We start from the raw sequence: 17,349 nt of genomic DNA on the forward strand, positions 1-17,349 counted from the left end.
CTTCTCTCCTCAGCGCATCGGCCACTTCTCAGAAGATATGTACCCTCCACCAGGAGGGCTCCGGCCAGAGGAGCGCTTGCAGCAGCACTACCAGCAGGACTACCAGCTCCGGGACCTGGACAGCCAGGGGCGAGATCTGGACTATCAGAGAGGTCTGCAGGGTAAGACTGGACCCTCAGATGGGCCACATCACTTGTCTGTGCGGACAAATTAGCGATGGAACGGGATGCACTCCAGTTTTGATGCACTGTACAGTATTATTTAGATTTCCTGCTTCTTATATTTTAGATTTCACTATATTGTCACGACAAATGATGTCTTTGTTATTTGTTTTGTTCTCCTGCTCTTTAATATGAGACGAGCTGCCAAACACTAATTTGATGATCAGGAGTGCGGAACATTCTGTTAAGACTCACTGGTGTTTGAGTCGCACTAGTTTCCAGCCAGTTTAATATTATTTGTCTCGATCAGCATTTGTGATTCATGACAGGGAGGAAACGATGTGTCCCAGTGTCCCCAGCCCATAAATGCCTTTTGAATTAACAAATAAGATCATTAATTCTGGTCACACCACCACATTCGGCTGTTTTGTGTCAACATATTACCCATAATCGCAACCACCTGTCTCACACACAAATGTGTGCTTCCAGGGATCGGAGGGCCTGACCACTGGGCTCCACAGCCACAGGTATCCTCCTCTCTGGAGTCATCCACATCCAGCCAGGAACATCTCAACTTTTCTGCCTCCTCTTCTTCCTCTAACAAGACCCCAAACCAAAAAACGGGGCCGGGGCGATGGAAGACGCCCAACGCCCCTCTCGCCATGCAGCCTCACTCAGCTCAGGCACCATCCCGCTCTGACCTGCCCCCTCCACCACCGCCGCCACCGACCACGTACCCCGACCCCTATGACCACTACGACCCCCAGCCTGACCTGCCACTCCCCCCACCGCCGGCTGCCATCTCTCCCGTCACCGCCCAGCAAACTGCGGACCGTAAGAAACGAGAAGAGCAGCAGCGCTGGTATGAGAAGGAGAAGGCTCGTCTGGAGGAGGAGAGGTAGCGTTCCTTTATTTTGGATACTTTAATGGAGAGGTGGACAGTTTTTAACTCTAAAATTACAGTATGAAAGCGTCCGGTAATTAGTTTTCCTGTTTTATTGGTGATGTTTTCCAGAGAGAGAAAGAGAAGAGAGCAAGAAAGGAAGCTGGGTCAGATCCGGGCCAATCCTGTTGTGCCCGTCCAACCTCACAACAACGGAGGATCGATGCCTCCCCCACACCTCCAGCCCTCGATGGCATCTGTGGCCCCGCCTCAGCCCTACCCCCCTCCTCACCCCCAGCCTCCCCCATCCAGACCAGAGAAGCTGGCAAGCCTGCCGCGCTCGGCCGTTCCTCCCCCCAGCAACGCTCCCAACCCTGCCGGTAATGAGCCTCAGCTTCTCTCCTTCATGATTAAGATGTTCTTCAGTGAGATAATCATCCGGGCTCCCGTAGGCATGGACACCGTGATCCGGGAGCTACTGCCGCAGCAGCAGCCTCGGACCATCGAGAGGCGAGACCTGCAGTACATCACCATCAGTAAGGAGGAACTCACGTCCAGCGACAGCTTATCGCCCGACCCCTGGAAACGAGACGCTCGCGAGAAGGCTGAGAAACAGCAGCAGCTTCACATTGTGGATCTGCTGGACAAGGAGATCCAGGAGCTGCAGGTAGGCACACCTTCATAGCAGTCGTGGGGGGTGTTGACGGGCTTAACCTGGTCGATGAAGAGAAGAAGAAGTTTCCCCCAGTGATGTCTTTAGCACTTCTGTTTGTAGGCAAAGCCGGAGAGAACAGCAGAGGAGAGCGACCGCCTCAGGAAGCTGATGCTGGAGTGGCAGTTCCAGAAACGCCTGCAGGAGTCCAAACAAAGTGACGACGATGACGAGGAGGAGGACGACGAGGACGTGGACACCATGCTGATCATGCAGAGGCTGGAGGCTGAGAAGAGAGCCAGGGTAAGATGGGGGGGCGATCATCGCGGCAGAAGGTTGAAGTCATGGAGCAAAAATAAGAGCGATCCTGCCAGGTGAACTTGTGATACGGGAGGGGCAGAAATCATGAAGTGCTGTTTGGGCGAAAGGAAAACATTCTGGGAGGGGCGCTAAACTGTCTCCCAATCTCAAGGAGGAGAAACGCGCTAGCGCCCCCACTCGGAATGTACTGCAATGTGCATCTGCAACATGCTTCTGTCATCGCTTTGCCACGCTGAGCTGCTTAATTTGAGCTGGGTGGAGGGCTGGATGAGGGTGGGGGGGTTCTAACCTGGCAAGCAAAGACATAAACGATTCACCTGGGTTATTGAACGGGGAGCTTTAATGTGAGGGTTCTAAACAAATGAAATACTGACGTCAGGATGTGAGCGTGTGTGAGGAAACCCAGATTTGAACATTTGACCTAAAATATGCCAGAATAGGCAATAATATACAGCAATAATCTGATTATTCTAATCTTAACATTTGGTTTTTTGTCAGGGGACTAATATAGGATTTAATATTGATAAGAGTTAAGTTCCAGTCCTGAATATAGGAATTTATTTAGGAAAACTGAAATGGTCATGAAATAAAGAAACAAGTAAATGATTGATTCAGAGTTCTTAAATGTAGCTTAAATATGGTCGTGTTCCGAGTGTGGCGGTGGTGCACTGTTGTGGGTTCGGACCTTGTAGATAATAACGTAGCTCAGCAGAAAGAACAACTGTGTTCCCGTTACTGTTCCCCCCACCTATTTATTTTCTACTGTGTTTTACTCCTCAGTTTCTCCTCTCACCTTCCCTCTTGGTTTTGCTAACAGACTTCTCTTGATACACACCTTCCTTTTTACGATTTGGGTATTTTCTTTCCCCCCGATCTGTCCCCCTCTTACTCTCTATTCTCTTCTTCTTCAGCAGCAGAATGCTGTTCCAGCTATCTCTGTTCTAGACTTGGTATGTTCTTCCTGTTAATGACCAGTATCCTCTCCCTGCCCTTACATCACCTCCTGTTTTCTGTCTGGGCTGCCCACCTGCCCGTGTTTCCTATCTGTCCCCCTACCCCCACTCATCTGGGCTACTCTTGTCGTTTCACCGGGGGTGGGATCGGGTTGGAGGCAGGGCCGTGCCATGATTAGCTCTAAAGCTCATAAGGAGGGCATCCTGGGTGTTGTTTGGCTGGGAAGCCGTCCATCTCTTTGTCCACTCAAAACAACTGCGGGGGGGGGGGGGGTGAAGCTGCAGGTTAGAAACCATCAATATTGGTGTTTCCAAAAGCAACACAAAACCTGTTTGTTCTGGACTAGACGAGCTGAAGCCCATGTGGTTCTGGTCAGCAGTGATGTTTTGAGTGCATAGGGAGGTGGTGCCTGCATGGCTGAATGCATCACAAGACTGAACATCCATGCATGGTGACCCTGACCCACGGCGGCGTGCCCGCACAGCCATCCTGTTACTGTCCATCTGTCTGTCCGTCTGTGTGACCAGCTGAGCAACCGGACGCGCTTCTTTAAAGGGTCTGGACAACCAAAACAGAACCACATATTTTATCGCTCAGTAAATATGAATTATTTTACGTTTGAAGGTCTTGGGTTCACATCTGTGGAGTGTCTGCTTCTGCCGCACTATAGTATGTGCACATATAAATCAAGCATCTCGTCACGTTTGGTGTGAATTCACGTTTTCTTCTTTAATATGAGTGTTAGTTTGTTAAGATTACTGATAAAATACAAATAAAATGAATTAAAGCCTAATAAATCCAAATAAAATCTGTCCATTTTGATCTTAAATGAAAGCAGAAAGAGGGTGTAACGCGGCACTTCCTGTCTCAGTGCTGCGAGGAGGTCCAACCACAATATGTTCTTTTGTAACTTGGTTGAACTCGCCCTTTAATCTACATCCAGCCCAGGAGTTCAGTGTGCGTCCCGCTGGGTGTGTGTCAGGGTGGCATTGTGTTGCATTTCTGCACTCGCCAGTTACTTTGGGTGCGCTTGCTTCATCCTTCTCGTACTACATCGCTCTTGTTGCATGTCCAGCAGTGTGTGTCTGCCTGTGCTGTGTGTGTTTGCAGTGCACACTGCTCCTCCCCTCTGGAGCAGTTTTGTGAGACGAGTCTACAACAGAAGCTCAACGTTAGCGGTTGAGGCGTTCAGCGAGGCCCTTTAACATGTTTGTGAATGCTTGTGCACACGTGCGTATGCTCGGCTGTGCACTGAATCTTTGTCTCTCCACGTGTGTGTGTGTCTCCGCGTGCCATGTTGCGTGCGTTTCCGTGATCAGCTGCAGGACGAGGAGCGGCGGCGTAAGCAGCAACTGGAGGAGATCCGCAAGCGGGAGGCAGAGGAGCGGGCAAAGCAGGAAGAGGAGAGGAGGTGGAGGGAGGAGGAGAGATCCAGGCGAGAGGCGGAGGAGAAGGTTAGTTTGCAGCAGCTCAACAGAGACAATGATTTCTGTGCCCGTATTAAAGTCCAGAACAACTCGGAGAGCGATCATTTCATGCGTATAGTTGATCTGCCACCTGTTTAGTCCATTGAACCATTCATAGTTTTCAGTGACACGATTCTGAATGAACAAGACCAGTTAGTTTAACGCCAGGGTTATTTTTAACCACGAAAGTGAAAGAAAAGGGCACCGGACGTTGAAAAGGGGGCAAAGCCACTGCCAGAAGGTCGGTATAATGATGTCGGCTGTGTGGAGAATCGCTCGCTTTAGCATGGCGCCACAATAACAGCATACACAATTGGCCCCTTTTGAGGATTAAAATGAGTTTTAGCCGCAGGGGAAGTCAGGGAAAATTACACTTTAAATCATCAACATTAGTTGCTTTCAGCATATTTCCTCAAAACTGTCGCTGCAACATAACTTGCAGTTTTTCAAAGCCCTAAGAATAATTTCTTTTCCCCTGCTAGAGTTTAACATGTAGGCGTGAATGGCTGCAGCCGTGTTAGCAGCTGGTGGGGGTGGGAGGGTGCAGCGTCTCAAACTCGTCCGCGCTAGCAGCCAAAACGTGCTCGTGTATGTTTGCATTTCTCAATGACCGTCCTCGCCGCTGCTGTTTGAGGCAGCGAGCTTTAATATAAGCGCCATCTGCTGGACAGATCATGACCATGTGTTCAGAGTAGCCCCCCCACACGCCATAATGTTGCCCCCCGTTTAAAAACCACTGGTTTAAACCTTTCTGACATCGTGTGAAAACTATGAATAAGGCTCAATGGTCACATCGATGCTCCGTCTGGCTTAGTGAGTTGGTGAAGAACCTTTGGTTTTCTGCATGAGACGACGCTCCGCGGTTCTGCTTCGCTAATGAGCAGCAGGAATGTACCTGTTAGCTGCCACATGTCCACGTGATGAATGACGTGTTTTTAAATGACCAGTGGTCCCAGCGCACCCAGTCCTCCCTGTCCTGTGTCCAACATATTCCGTGTATTTCCACTGTCGTCGTTGCCATGGCGTCATCGTCCTGGTGATCTGCTGAAGCGCCGCCACCACTGGTTGTTTAAAAGCCCACAGAAAGGCTTTACGGTCGCAGCTCTTATGAGCAGATCTCTAAAGTGGATCACAGAGATGGTCGTTTGCTGTCCTCATCCCGCCCCCCCCCCTCAGTGTGATGTGTTGCTGTGATGTGGTATGTGCTCCCCCCAAAGCATGGGACTCCCACCGTGGTCTTGATGTTGTCTGACAGTTGTTTCATTTTTTGAAGGAGTGGTGATAAGTTTGAGGGGGTTTTGCTACTTTTATGTTATTTCCATCCAGCATTGCTGTCCAGGGAATGCCGCCCCCCCATCCCACTGTTTCCAGTTAAACCACACGGTTTTTTATAGGTCGATGCGATGACACACATCAAAGTCTCGAGCGTTCACCCCCACCTCATCCCCACATCAGCCATCCATACCATACATAATCACCACCTCTGCCAACAGCTCATACAAACCCACACACCCACTAATCCCTCCCAGGTTCTCCAGAGGCAGCCTCGTAAGAAAGCCGCTCGGATCCATCCGCAGCACCCGAGAGCAGCACCAACACATGGGTGGGGGCAGCCAAATCTGACACTTTCAGTCTTTACCAGCTGTCTAGTCTCCATGGAGACGGTGGAGAGTGTGAGCTGGAATCAGAAAAGTCCTGAGGAGCACAGTAATTACACACATGCACACACTCGCACAGTGATGCGGGAAGGGCCGATGGTGGTACACGGGGGGGGGTCTGGACCAGGATGTGTGGCGGGGGGGGGGTCTGGACCAGGATGTGTGGCGGGGGGGCGCTCCAGGTTGTAGATGGAGGGTTGGTTCCCTTATTTATGCTGCTGAGCCAATGTTGGAGGATCTGCTCGTGTCTTTGGTCACTTTAAAAGTTTTAGCACATTTTGGTTAAAGATGCTTTTTACTGGATCCCTGAGCAGGATCACTGGATCACTTTAGTCTGTATACAAATGAAATCGGTTGTTGCTTCTGTCGAAGCATGAGCAAGAAAATGATGATGGCTTTGTTTATGAACTTAGATCTTGATATGTAGAGGTTTTGTCTATAGTTGGGCTGGGGGCACACCGATGTGACGTTGGACAACCACGGTTCCATCTGGGAGTTGTGATGTAGTCAGGACACGATACCCCTCCGCCCCATATCAAAGCACCTTCAATTTCCTGCACTCTTGTGACGCCGAGTTTGTCCTCAAACGAGTCATTTTGATGCGTCGTGATATTTAGTTAGCCTCCAATCCGGATCCAACATGTGGAATTAGTGTAGACGCCGTCTGCTCTTGTGTTTGGAGAGGCTGGAGCCAGCAGCGTTGGGCGGTCTGTTGGACCGAGGCGGGGTACTGTAGTCGGTGCTGGATAGGACCCGTAGCTGCACCTGAAGGTTTCTGGCGTTGGAGCCGGTCAGAGCGGAGCTCACTAACGGGTTGTCCCTTCCCTAGAGGAGACAGGAGGAAGAGTACTACACTCGCCTGGAAGCAGAGCGGCGCCGGCAGCACGAGGAGGCCGAGAGAAAGCTGCTGACGCCTGATGAGCCAGCGGGTCTGTATCGGCCCCCGCTGCCCCGGGACTATCAACCCCCTGCCCCTCACAACCCTACTAACACGCCCCCGCCCCCCCCACAGAGAAACACCTCCTACCTCAAAACCCAGGTCACCTCTCCCGACACGCTCTACACCGCCAAGTTTGTCTCCTACGCGGGCGACGAGGACGAAGACGAGGACGCAGTGAAAACGGCGGCGGCGGCAGCCACTCAGGTCAGGTGAAGCTGTCGGCGACCCGGAAGTCCTACGGCGACCTCCCGGCCTCTGGCTCACCTAATTACTACCGGCCTCAGCCGCCGCCCACTGCGCGCAAGCCCCGCCCTGTTTCTGATGGCATCGCCCTGTCTGGCTCGTTCCAGCCGCCATTCCACAACTCCAACAGTACAGGCCCCCCCATTGCTGCCAAACCCGGCATCACCCCCACAGGAGGCTACAAAGGTAGAGAGGAGGGAGGAGTCAGGCTCCAACAGCGCCCTCTACAGCTCCCACACCTCCCTCTTTCACTCATCTTCATTTATCCTTCAGTAGTTCCGCCTTATTTTGACCTTTCCCGTAGACGTTTGTGACCTTCTCACTCCCACGTCTACGTTCTCCCTCTTTCAGTGTTTGTCCAGGGATTTTCGTCGTCCCTCCGTCCTTCACTCGTGTCTGTTGATTTTACGTGTGAAAATTCTCCCTCGGTCCAATCAGATTCTGTCCGTTTCGTTCGTCTTTATGTTGGTTCTTCATTCACTTCCCGGTAATTCCCCTCATCCAATCACCGTGCCTCTCCTCATCCGGCACCGGCGACCACAAAAAGCAATCGATAACCACGCCGCCACTTTAAGCCGCAGATTGGGACCCGTCAGAGCCACTCGTAGTACTGTTGGTGTTGTCGCTCGCCGTCTCTGTCTGGTTTGTGGCTGCTTTAGATGGAGGGTGAGGCCGCTGTCCGCCGCCGCCCGCCCGCCTGCCGACCCGACCCGACCCCTCCCCAGCCCGTGGCTCTGCTTAGCGGTGTTGCTTTAAAGGGAAGGAGACGCATCAGTGGCTTTTACACGGCTGTCACCCACTCGCTTCCAGTCGGCTCTCATTTCACCAACACAGGAGATTGACTGCGAGGACTCTTTTTGTCTGTGGCTGTTTGAAAAGCCAGAAATCTTCTGTATACCCCCCGGAGCGCCCCCCCCCCCCCCCCCTACTGGCGGGTCTCCGCTACAGCGTCATCCTGAAGGGGGTCACACTTAAGCCTTTATTCCCTCTAAAAGAACCGCTTATCTTGAGCTTTACGTGGTTTAAATGTTGAACAAGTATTTTTTGTTGACATGCGTCCCTTTTTTCCAAAAGCCTGTAGATTCGGGAGGTCAGACTCATTTTATATCCTTCATTTTAATAGAAATCAGTCGTCCCAAATGTCCTCAAAGCAGAAAATGGAACAGAAAATATTCCTCGATTTTCTTCATTCTGAGAAAATGTCACATTAATTAATTTGCAGCTGTGACAGAAGCGTCCTGACTGAATTTAGCCTGTAAAACAAGAGTCGGGTCCCAGATGCAGGTGGAGGGTCGCGTCCCTATGACCCGTCCATCCCAGCGAAGCTCCCCGTTTCACTTTGAACGTCCACAGACAAACCGAGCTGCAGACACCAACATCAGCTGGAGTCCAGGAAAGGACTGCAGCTTCAGCAGAGCCCTGCTCCACCCCGCTGCTCTCAGTACTAAAACACCATCCAGGGAGACGTTCCCACTCAGATCAGACCAAAGAAATGACTAACAGCCCCCGCCCCTCCCCCGCCCTCCCACCCCACTTCCCCCGTGATTAAGATCTGCATGTGCCGTGTCCCACAAAGACCAACCCGCATCATTCACCCCCAGCGCTGCACCCGCCTGCCTGCGGCTCTCACCAGTAACCTCATCTATTGCTTTTTGCTGCCTGCCTGTTGCCTCCGCTAGGTGGCGCTCTGCCGTGTGTGTCTTTGAGTTGTCCTCGCTCTGCCTCTCACTGTCTAATCGTCCTCCTGAAGTGTCTTTCTCCCTGTTCGTGCCTTGTTGTCCAGCTGAACTGGCTGTTCTTCATCTGCCCTGTCATTTTATTTCTCTGCTATAGTAACGCTGCAGCTTCACTAAACTACAGTTCCCACAAGGCACTGCAGCAGGTTCAGGTGACCATGTGCCACCTGAGTCTCTGGGGTCGCTGATGATGTGATGCCACATGTATTTGATGAGTTGGGTTTACGGGATTTGCTGGCAGCTCCCCAAGCTCCGGTCTGGCCGGGTGATTTATGTTTCGTGTGCGTTTTTAATCAGATTAAAGTCGCTGTAAAACCGGACCGAACTATTTCTGCCCATGAAAAACACTTGCCAGCCAAAAACACCGAAACCAGCCTCAGACTTTGTTTGAGGAATTTTCTCTGCCGTCGTTTTCCTTCACCCAGGAATGTTGCCGAGGCTGCGGTTGCTTTATGTTTATGCGGTCCGAGGCCGCCGCTACTCCGCCCCTCAGATCTCGGAGCCAGAAGGAGCCTCAGAGCTGCCAGCTGAGTAAATCCATGTGTGTTCACACGCTGTCACCGTGTCTGACTCCACCCTGCTTCAGTTTCAGACGAAGCACCACCCCCCCACCGTCCTCTGACCCCAAACCTGAACCAAACATAATTTCCTCATCACTTTTCCTATAACACGTTGATGAAGCCGGTATGGAGACGACACGGTGGCAGGTGGAGCCACAGGTTTGACTGTTCTGGGTCGGAGGTCGAGGTCACAAACCCCCCCCCCCCCGGTCCAGATTAAACAGATTATCTGAGCTGCAGACGGGTTTGTTGTGACCTCGGCCTCAGACTGACGCGTCCACAGACCAACGTTGCTGCTTGGGCATGGCTCTCTAACACCTTTGGGACTCTTCCTCTCCTTCTGAGGCTCTCTGCTCGCTGCTCTAGTTCCAGCAGCTTCTCCAGGTCCTTCCTCTCCCCCCTTCCTGCTGGGGCTGGTCTGTGGAGACATCCGACCGTGTCAACAGAGAAGCTGCTGCCGTCCGCCAGGAAGGGGCTCCGTCTCAAACACTCCCATCGGGAAACGTGCAGATTTGGCTCGGGAGTCAAAACTGTGGTCATTTTAGCTGAAATTGTGGGAACGTTGAGACGAGCCGTCCATCCTGGCAGGCGTGGCCCAGCAGCTTCTCTGTCAGCACCAAAAGCTGCTCATGAAAGATGCTGACTCACGTCTCGCTGCTCTGTCCTCGCCATCGGACAGGATTTAACGCGTACACTGGAAACTCAGCAGGAGTTGTAGGATCGGGAGAAGTCTACAAGGACCCGCGGGACAAATGGACCAAGAGGTGAGACCTGTCTCTTCCCACTAAATTCCCCTTTTCCTCGGAAAACAGTCGATGTGGAAAACGAATGAGATATTTGTAAAGTGTTTGAGGAGTAAAGTTTTTTGGGTTTGCAGTCAGGAGCAGGAGAACTCCATCCCCAGTGACGCTCCGGAGAGCCTGACCTTTAAGGAGCGCCAGCGTCTCTTCTCTCAGGGGAAGGATGTTTCCAACAAGGTCAAAGCTTCCAGGAAGCTCATGGAGCTGGAGAACGAGCTCAACACCAAGCAGTAAACCCGAGCCCTTCACCTCCCGGCGCCGTCTTCACCACCGCACCGCCACATCAGGAGCTCCCAAACGGGGGGAGAGCCGGCGTTTGCGTTTCTGACACTGATCGTCTCCGCCTGTTTTAGCGTTTTTCCTCTTTAATTTGAATCCTAAAGTAACTGGACCGTTCATCTCTTTTGACGTAGCTTTCTCGTTGCAATAGGAGAGACCTTTACGGCTTAACCTTTCTGGCCCTCGTCGAGGTTCGTCAAAGATATATAATGATAAAGCACTGTAAAAAAGTTTTAATTGTATCTAGTTAGAGATGGAGAATCACACGGCTAAAGGGGATATATTTTTGTTTATAAAATGCATCTTGGGTGAGTGATGGAGAAGCGTTTCTTCTCGTTTTAATTTTTTTTTTTTAGGTCACTGAAATATGAACAGTTTTAATTATTTTATGCTTTCTTTTTGTCCTGCTACATTTTTACGCTTTTAATTCCTACTCGCCAGCAGAAACGCCCGCAGTTGATCTCCAGACCAACATTGTTTTTTATTTCCTTTTGAACATTCAGTTTTCGGTGAGTGACAACACTGTTATTTCATTCCACAGCAAAGGAAGAATGGGATTTTCTTTTCTTTTATACTTGTGTGTGAAGAGATAAACTCTGATTCTCCAGAGGAGGGTCAAACAGTCCAGAAGGATTTTAAGTGCACAAAATGACTGTAAATATTTGGGTCCACAACTGTCTCACTCTTTTACTACTGTAGAAACTTGCCAGGCTACTAAAACCAACTCCAAAACTAATGTGATTTAACTTTGTGGTGACAGGATCTTCCTCTCAAACTGGACTGTCGCCCCTGCTGTTCCACCTGTCCACAGTTCAAAATTTTAATGTTTTGCCCCCGATTTGACATTAGTTTTACTTTTGAGCCCTTCCTGCAGAGTTGTGTAAGCTTGACTGTACCCTGACTTTTCATTTTTTTTCCACTCAAATGTGATTGTTGGGTTTCACGCCGTAAAACAAAAAAGAAATTAAAATTGCTCTACGAGTCCTTGCTTGCTTTACAGATATTTATTCCAAACCAGACGGGGAAACAAATGAAAATCCTTGCACAATATTTGTAATAATCAAAGCAGTTCTGCAAGCCGGGGACCCCAGCGGGGCCTCGTCCTGTGGTCATGACGTGTTTTTCTGTTTTGACACCAGCTGTAGTTTGTGGAGATCCAGTTCTTTTCTAATCAGGCCCGATAAGGTGGATGAACATCTGCGTGGTTTTCCAGCTCACAGCTGAAGGTGTGGAACATGCGACGGCCTCGGTGTGTCCCTCAGGGTCACGTGTTTGACAAGAGTGATGATAACAGTTGGATTTGTTGGCTTTACTTCTTTGGTTCCTCTCGGAATCTGATGAGATTCTGAACAGGTGTTTCCTCCGGACCGCCACACGTTCGTCATCTTAGCTTACATAAAGTGGTTTCTTGTTTAGCCTTTTGTAAAAAATGAAATAAAAATAGATTTTTCAACAGTGCGGATTGTAATTGGTCTTTTATTGCATTTTCCTTTTTTTAAAAAAAAAAAAAACCCATCTAGGCCAATTTATAAATTACAAGGATCTTGTTTTTTTCAATGAAATAACAATTAGAGATTTAATTTTGGGGGGCATACTGGACTCTAAAAGTTGCTCCGTTTTAAATGATCTGTGTCCTCTTTCACTGCTGCTACTCTTCAGCATTTTGACACTGACTCATGGATGAAATGATCACTGAGTGGAAGCTGATCCATAATCTCGATCTGATGATGTCACATTAATCAAGTTTCCGCGATCAAAAGGACTCATTTGGTTTCAAAAAAATTCTCCTTCGAGCCGGATTTGAACCAGCGACCTAAGGATTCCTGTGACCGACCCGCTACAGTCCTCCGCTCTACCGCTGAGCTATCGAAGGCGCCGTAGTGGGTCGCGCACTGATGACGTCACGTACACTACAGTTTATGGGTTGACTGATTGGATGACGTCACTTCTGGATAGACGACATCCGGGGTCATTTATACCTGTTCAGAGGTTCACAAGAGGATGATGATCTCTGCAGCAGGAACTTGTCTTCAGGTTTCATCATCATCATCATCATCATCATCATCATCATCATCATCATCATCATCATCATCATCACTCAGTTATAGGGACCCCCCATCACCCCTGTTCCAGCCTCTCAGCGTCCAGGGTCAGCTGTTGGAGCAGGTCCAGGCCTTGAAGTGTCCGGGGACAGAGGTGGACACCTGCCTGTCCTTCACCATCACGCCGACTGCTGAAAGAAGCACAACAGCGCCCCCAGGTGGTGAGGAAACTCAGAGCGTCAGCAGCAATAATTCAACACTGATCATCACAGAAACTGTGATGATCCTTCAAGATTTCATCCATGATCAAACATAAAACGACTCACACACACACACACGCACGCTCTCTCACACACTCACCCTCATCTCCTCACACACCTACACAGTGAAAGACGTGTTCAGCATCCTTCGATAGCTCAGCGGTAGAGCGGAGGACTGTAGTGGGACCATCACAGGAATCCTTAGGTCGCTGGTTCAAATCCGGCTCGAAGGAAGGCCTTTTGTGTGACCTGCTGATGTCACTCCTGCTCTGACACCATCACACTGTCAACAACAGCCAGAGCAGAGCAGATAGCAGAGGCCTGTTGTGCCTCTGTAACAGGGCTCTTTGAGTTGCCAGTTCAAATCCAGCTTGAAGGTTTTACATGTTGCACAGAAACAATCAAACATCAATAAACGAGCCATCAGTGGGGAGGAGGGAGCTGACTCCAGGCCCCTGAGGGCCAAACAGCACCTTTGATCTCATTATACATTCTATTGGCAACAAAAGGTTTCCCATCAGGCCAGATTCAAACCAGCAACCCAGGAGCTGTTGTTAGTGTTCTACTCCGGAGAACCCAGGTCAAATGTGACATCGTGGTGTTGTGAAATATGAACATTCACTGTCTGAAGGTTCGCCTCCTGCGAGTCACTCAGACTCACTTCGTCTCCTGTGGAATGAATGAGGTGAGTTTCTGAAGACATTTGCTGCTCCAGGAAGCTGTTTTTGACAGTGTCAGAGCAGGAGTGACATCAGCAGGTCACACAAAAGGCCTTCCTTCGAGCCGGATTTGAACCAGCGACCTAAGGATTCCTGTGATGGTCCCACTACAGTCCTCCGCTCTACCGCTGAGCTATCGAAGGATGCTGAACACGTCTTTCACTGTGTAGGTGTGTGAGGAGATGAGGGTGAGTGTGTGAGAGAGCATGTGTGTGTGTGTGTGTGACAGAGTGTGGGTCGTTTTATGTTTGATCATGGATGAAATCTTGAATTATTGCTGCTGACGCGCTGAGTTTCCTCACCAGCTGGGGGCGCTGTTGTGCTTCTTTCAGCAGTCGGCGTGATGGTGAAGGACAGGCAGGTGTCCACCTCTGTCCCCGGACACTTCAAGGCCTGGACCTGCTCCAACAGCTGACCCTGGACGCTGAGAGGCTGGAACAGGGGTGATGGGGGGTCCCTATAACTGAGTGATGATGATGATGATGATGATGATGATGATGATGATGATGATGATGATGTCGTCTATCCAGAAGTGACGTCATCCAATCAGTCAACCCATAAACTGTAGTGTACGTGACGTCATCAGTGCGCGACCCACTGCGGCGCCTTCGATAGCTCAGCGGTAGAGCGGAGGACTGTAGCGGGTCGGTCACAGGAATCCTTAGGTCGCTGGTTCAAATCCGGCTCGAAGGAGAATTTTTTTAAAACCAAATGAGTCCTTTTGATCGCGGAAACTTGATTAATGTGACATCATCAGATCGAGATTATGGATCAGCTTCCACTCAGTGATCATTTCATCCATGAGTCAGTGTCAAAATGCTGAAGAGTAGCAGCAGTGAAAGAGGACACAGATCATTTAAAACGGAGCAACTTTTAGAGTCCAGTATGCCCCCCAAAATTAAATCTCTAATTGTTATTTCATTGAAAAAAACAAGATCCTTGTAATATATAAATTGGCCTAAATGGTTTTTTTTTTTTTTTTTTTTTTTTTAAAAAAAGGAAAATGCAATAAAAGACCAATTACAATCCGCACTGTTGAAAAATCTATTTTTATTTCATTTTTTACAAGGTCACACAAGCTCCAGATTCCTCAGCTCCCAACAGAGAACTTCTGCCGAAGGTTTTGGTGCGGCTCCTCCGATGGAATCCGTATGAGCCCGGCCAATCACGTCGCGGATTCAGAAATTCCAAAGCCAATCGTCTGCGTGATTCCATCTTTCAGCAGCGAATCGGAGATCTTTCAAAAAGAAACTGTAAAGTCAAACTTTCCAAAAGCCAATCGATTGTGCGACTAATTTCTGGACAGCAAATTAAACTGCGGTCTCAATCTTTGGAAAAGCCAATCGATTCTAGAGTTTATTTAGAATTTAAAAATCTGCCCGCTGCTTATTCCGGACATGTTACATTCAGTAGGGTGTTTACAGGGGGGCATAACAATGCTTTTTTGGGATGTTTAAGGTACCTAGTGTGTTTCTGCTTTAATGAATTATTGCAGCCAACATTAGAGAATGCTGGAAAGAAAAATATTAAAATCCTTGAACAGCACTACTCAAAGAGCACTTATTTCATTACTTTGGGCAAAACTGCAGCAATAATAAGAAACAACATTGACACTTTCGACTTTATTTTGGTTGTGTGTGATTTTCTGGGAGGACTAGTGTTTGATTTCATATTAAAAACATTGGTTTAACTTCAACCTGGATCGGTTGGGCTCTGTCAGTGGGTCATGAAGATAAATGGTCTGTTCCTCACCTGAAGAAAGGCACTACATGTATCAGAAGGTAAGATTGTTCTGGGTTTTGGAATCTTCAACTAACCAAAACACCCTAACGTAGTTACGTACTGTAGTGTACGTGATGTCATCAGTGCGCGACCCCCTTCGGCTCCTTCGATTACCCGATGAGCGCAAAGCTGGATAAACCCAGCCAGTCGTCTGCGCGATTCAATCTTTCGACAGTGTTCCCCGGCTTAAATTAAACTGCGGTCTCAATCTTTGGAAAAGCCAATCGATCCTAGAGTTTATTTAGAATTTAAAAATCTGCCCGCTGTTTATTCCGGACACCTCCGTGGATTTTGACAAGGAGTTTATGGGTTGACTGATTGGATGACGTCACTTCTGGATAGACGACATCCGGGGTCATTTATACCTGTTCAGAGGTTCACAAGAGGATGATGATCTCTTTATGTTTGATCATAGATTTCTTCTATGATCAAACATAAAACGACCCACACACACACACACACACACACCTTCTCACTCACCCTCATCTCCTCACACACCTACACAGTGAAAGACGTGTTCAGCATCCTTCGATAGCTCAGCGGTAGAGCGGAGGACTGTAGTGGGACCATCACAGGAATCCTTAGGTCGCTGGTTCAAATCCGGCTCGAAGGAAGGCCTTTTGTGTGACCTGCTGATGTCACTCCTGCTCTGACACCATCACACTGTCCACAACAGCCAGAGCAGAGCAGGTAGCAGAGGCCTGTTGTGCCTCTGTAACAGGGCTCTTTGAGTTGCCAGTTCAAATCCAGCTTGAAGGTTTTACATGTTGCACAGAAACAATCAAACATCAATAAACGAGCCATCAGTGGGGAGGAGGGAGCTGACTCCAGGCCCCTGAGGGCCAAACAGCACCTTTGATCTCATTATACATTCTATTGGCAACAAAAGGTTTCCCATCAGGCCAGATTCAAACCAGCAACCCAGGAGCTGTTGTTAGTGTTCTACTCCGGAGAACCCAGGTCAAATGTGACATCGTGGTGTTGTGAAATATGAACATTCACTGTCTGAAGGTTCGGCTCCTGCGAGTCACTCAGACTCACTTCGTCTCCTGTGGAATGAATGAGGTGAGTTTCTGAAGACATTGGCTGCTCCAGGAAGCTGTTTTTGACAGTGTCAGAGCAGGAGTGACATCAGCAGGTCACACAAAAGGCCTTCCTTCGAGCCGGATTTGAACCAGCGACCTAAGGATTCCTGTGATGGTCCCACTACAGTCCTCCGCTCTACCGCTGAGCTATCGAAGGATGCTGAACACGTCTTTCACTGTGTAGGTGTGTGAGGAGATGAGGGTGAGTGTGTGTGAGAGAGCGTGTGTGTGTGTGTGTGTGTGGTGTGTGTGTGTGTGTGTGAGTGTGTGTGAGAGAGCGTGTGTGTGTGTGAGTGTGTGTGAGTCGTTTTATGTTTGATCATGGATGAAATCTTGAAGGATCATCACAGTTTCTGTGATGATCAGTGTTGAATTATTGCTGCTGACGCTGAGTTTCCTCACCAGCTGGGGGCGCTGTTGTGCTTCTTTCAGCAGTCGGCGTGATGGTGACGGACAGGCAGGTGTCCACCTCTGTCCCCGGACACTTCAAGGCCTGGACCTGCTCCAACAGCTGACCCTGGACGCTGAGAGGCTGGAACAGGGGTGATGGGGGGTCCCTATAACTGAGTGATGATGATGATGATGATGTCCGGAGATGTCCGGAATAAGCAATTGTAAATAAATTCTAAATAATCCATTGGCTTTTGAAAAGATTGACTTTACAGTTTAATTGGTTTTTGAAAGATCTCCGATTCGCTGCTGAAAGATGCAATCACGCAGACGATTGGCTTTGGAATTTCTGAATCCGCGACGTGATTGGCCGGGCTCATACGGATTCCATCGAAGGAGCCGCACCAAAGGACACATG

At 49.3% G+C, this 17,349-nt stretch overlaps 1 protein-coding gene, 1 long non-coding RNA gene and 6 other non-coding genes across 8 annotated transcripts in view; 4 read left to right on the forward strand and 4 right to left on the reverse strand.

Annotated features, from left to right (window-relative positions):
• The window catches only part of afdna (afadin, adherens junction formation factor a), a 49,380-nt gene extending 37,269 nt beyond the window's left edge, over positions 1-12,111 (forward strand). Inside the window, 11 exon segments of the mRNA XM_057017225.1 lie at positions 14-161; positions 651-1,059; positions 1,177-1,424; positions 1,497-1,711; positions 1,820-1,999; positions 2,932-2,967; positions 4,291-4,425; positions 6,925-7,206; positions 7,209-7,464; positions 10,254-10,338; positions 10,452-12,111. Of these exon segments, the coding sequence (XP_056873205.1) occupies positions 14-161; positions 651-1,059; positions 1,177-1,424; positions 1,497-1,711; positions 1,820-1,999; positions 2,932-2,967; positions 4,291-4,425; positions 6,925-7,206; positions 7,209-7,464; positions 10,254-10,338; positions 10,452-10,608 (2,151 nt within the window). The 3' untranslated portion in view covers positions 10,609-12,111.
• A 327-nt stretch (positions 12,112-12,438) lies between these two features.
• On the reverse strand, positions 12,439-12,526 carry trnay-gua (transfer RNA tyrosine (anticodon GUA)). The gene is given in 2 exon segments: positions 12,439-12,474; positions 12,491-12,526. It is a non-coding gene; the product is annotated as a tRNA-Tyr (tRNA).
• A 574-nt stretch (positions 12,527-13,100) lies between these two features.
• trnay-gua (transfer RNA tyrosine (anticodon GUA)) lies at positions 13,101-13,188 on the forward strand. The gene is given in 2 exon segments: positions 13,101-13,136; positions 13,153-13,188. It is a non-coding gene; the product is annotated as a tRNA-Tyr (tRNA).
• A 541-nt stretch (positions 13,189-13,729) lies between these two features.
• Positions 13,730-13,817, reverse strand: trnay-gua (transfer RNA tyrosine (anticodon GUA)). The gene is given in 2 exon segments: positions 13,730-13,765; positions 13,782-13,817. It is a non-coding gene; the product is annotated as a tRNA-Tyr (tRNA).
• Positions 13,818-14,279: 462 nt separating this feature from the next.
• trnay-gua (transfer RNA tyrosine (anticodon GUA)) lies at positions 14,280-14,367 on the forward strand. The gene is given in 2 exon segments: positions 14,280-14,315; positions 14,332-14,367. It is a non-coding gene; the product is annotated as a tRNA-Tyr (tRNA).
• Positions 14,368-14,704: 337 nt separating this feature from the next.
• LOC130516360 (uncharacterized) lies at positions 14,705-15,567 on the reverse strand. Its single transcript, XR_008947462.1, has 2 exons — positions 15,427-15,567; positions 14,705-14,911 (listed from the first exon to the last, which is right to left on the reverse strand). It is a non-coding gene; the product is annotated as an uncharacterized LOC130516360 (long non-coding RNA).
• A 414-nt stretch (positions 15,568-15,981) lies between these two features.
• Positions 15,982-16,069, forward strand: trnay-gua (transfer RNA tyrosine (anticodon GUA)). The gene is given in 2 exon segments: positions 15,982-16,017; positions 16,034-16,069. It is a non-coding gene; the product is annotated as a tRNA-Tyr (tRNA).
• Positions 16,070-16,610: 541 nt separating this feature from the next.
• On the reverse strand, positions 16,611-16,698 carry trnay-gua (transfer RNA tyrosine (anticodon GUA)). The gene is given in 2 exon segments: positions 16,611-16,646; positions 16,663-16,698. It is a non-coding gene; the product is annotated as a tRNA-Tyr (tRNA).
• Positions 16,699-17,349: the final 651 nt, after the last annotated feature.

This window comes from Takifugu flavidus, chromosome 19, assembly GCF_003711565.1.
Source record: "Takifugu flavidus isolate HTHZ2018 chromosome 19, ASM371156v2, whole genome shotgun sequence".
In the NCBI taxonomy this organism is placed as follows: domain Eukaryota; kingdom Metazoa; phylum Chordata; class Actinopteri; order Tetraodontiformes; family Tetraodontidae; genus Takifugu; species Takifugu flavidus.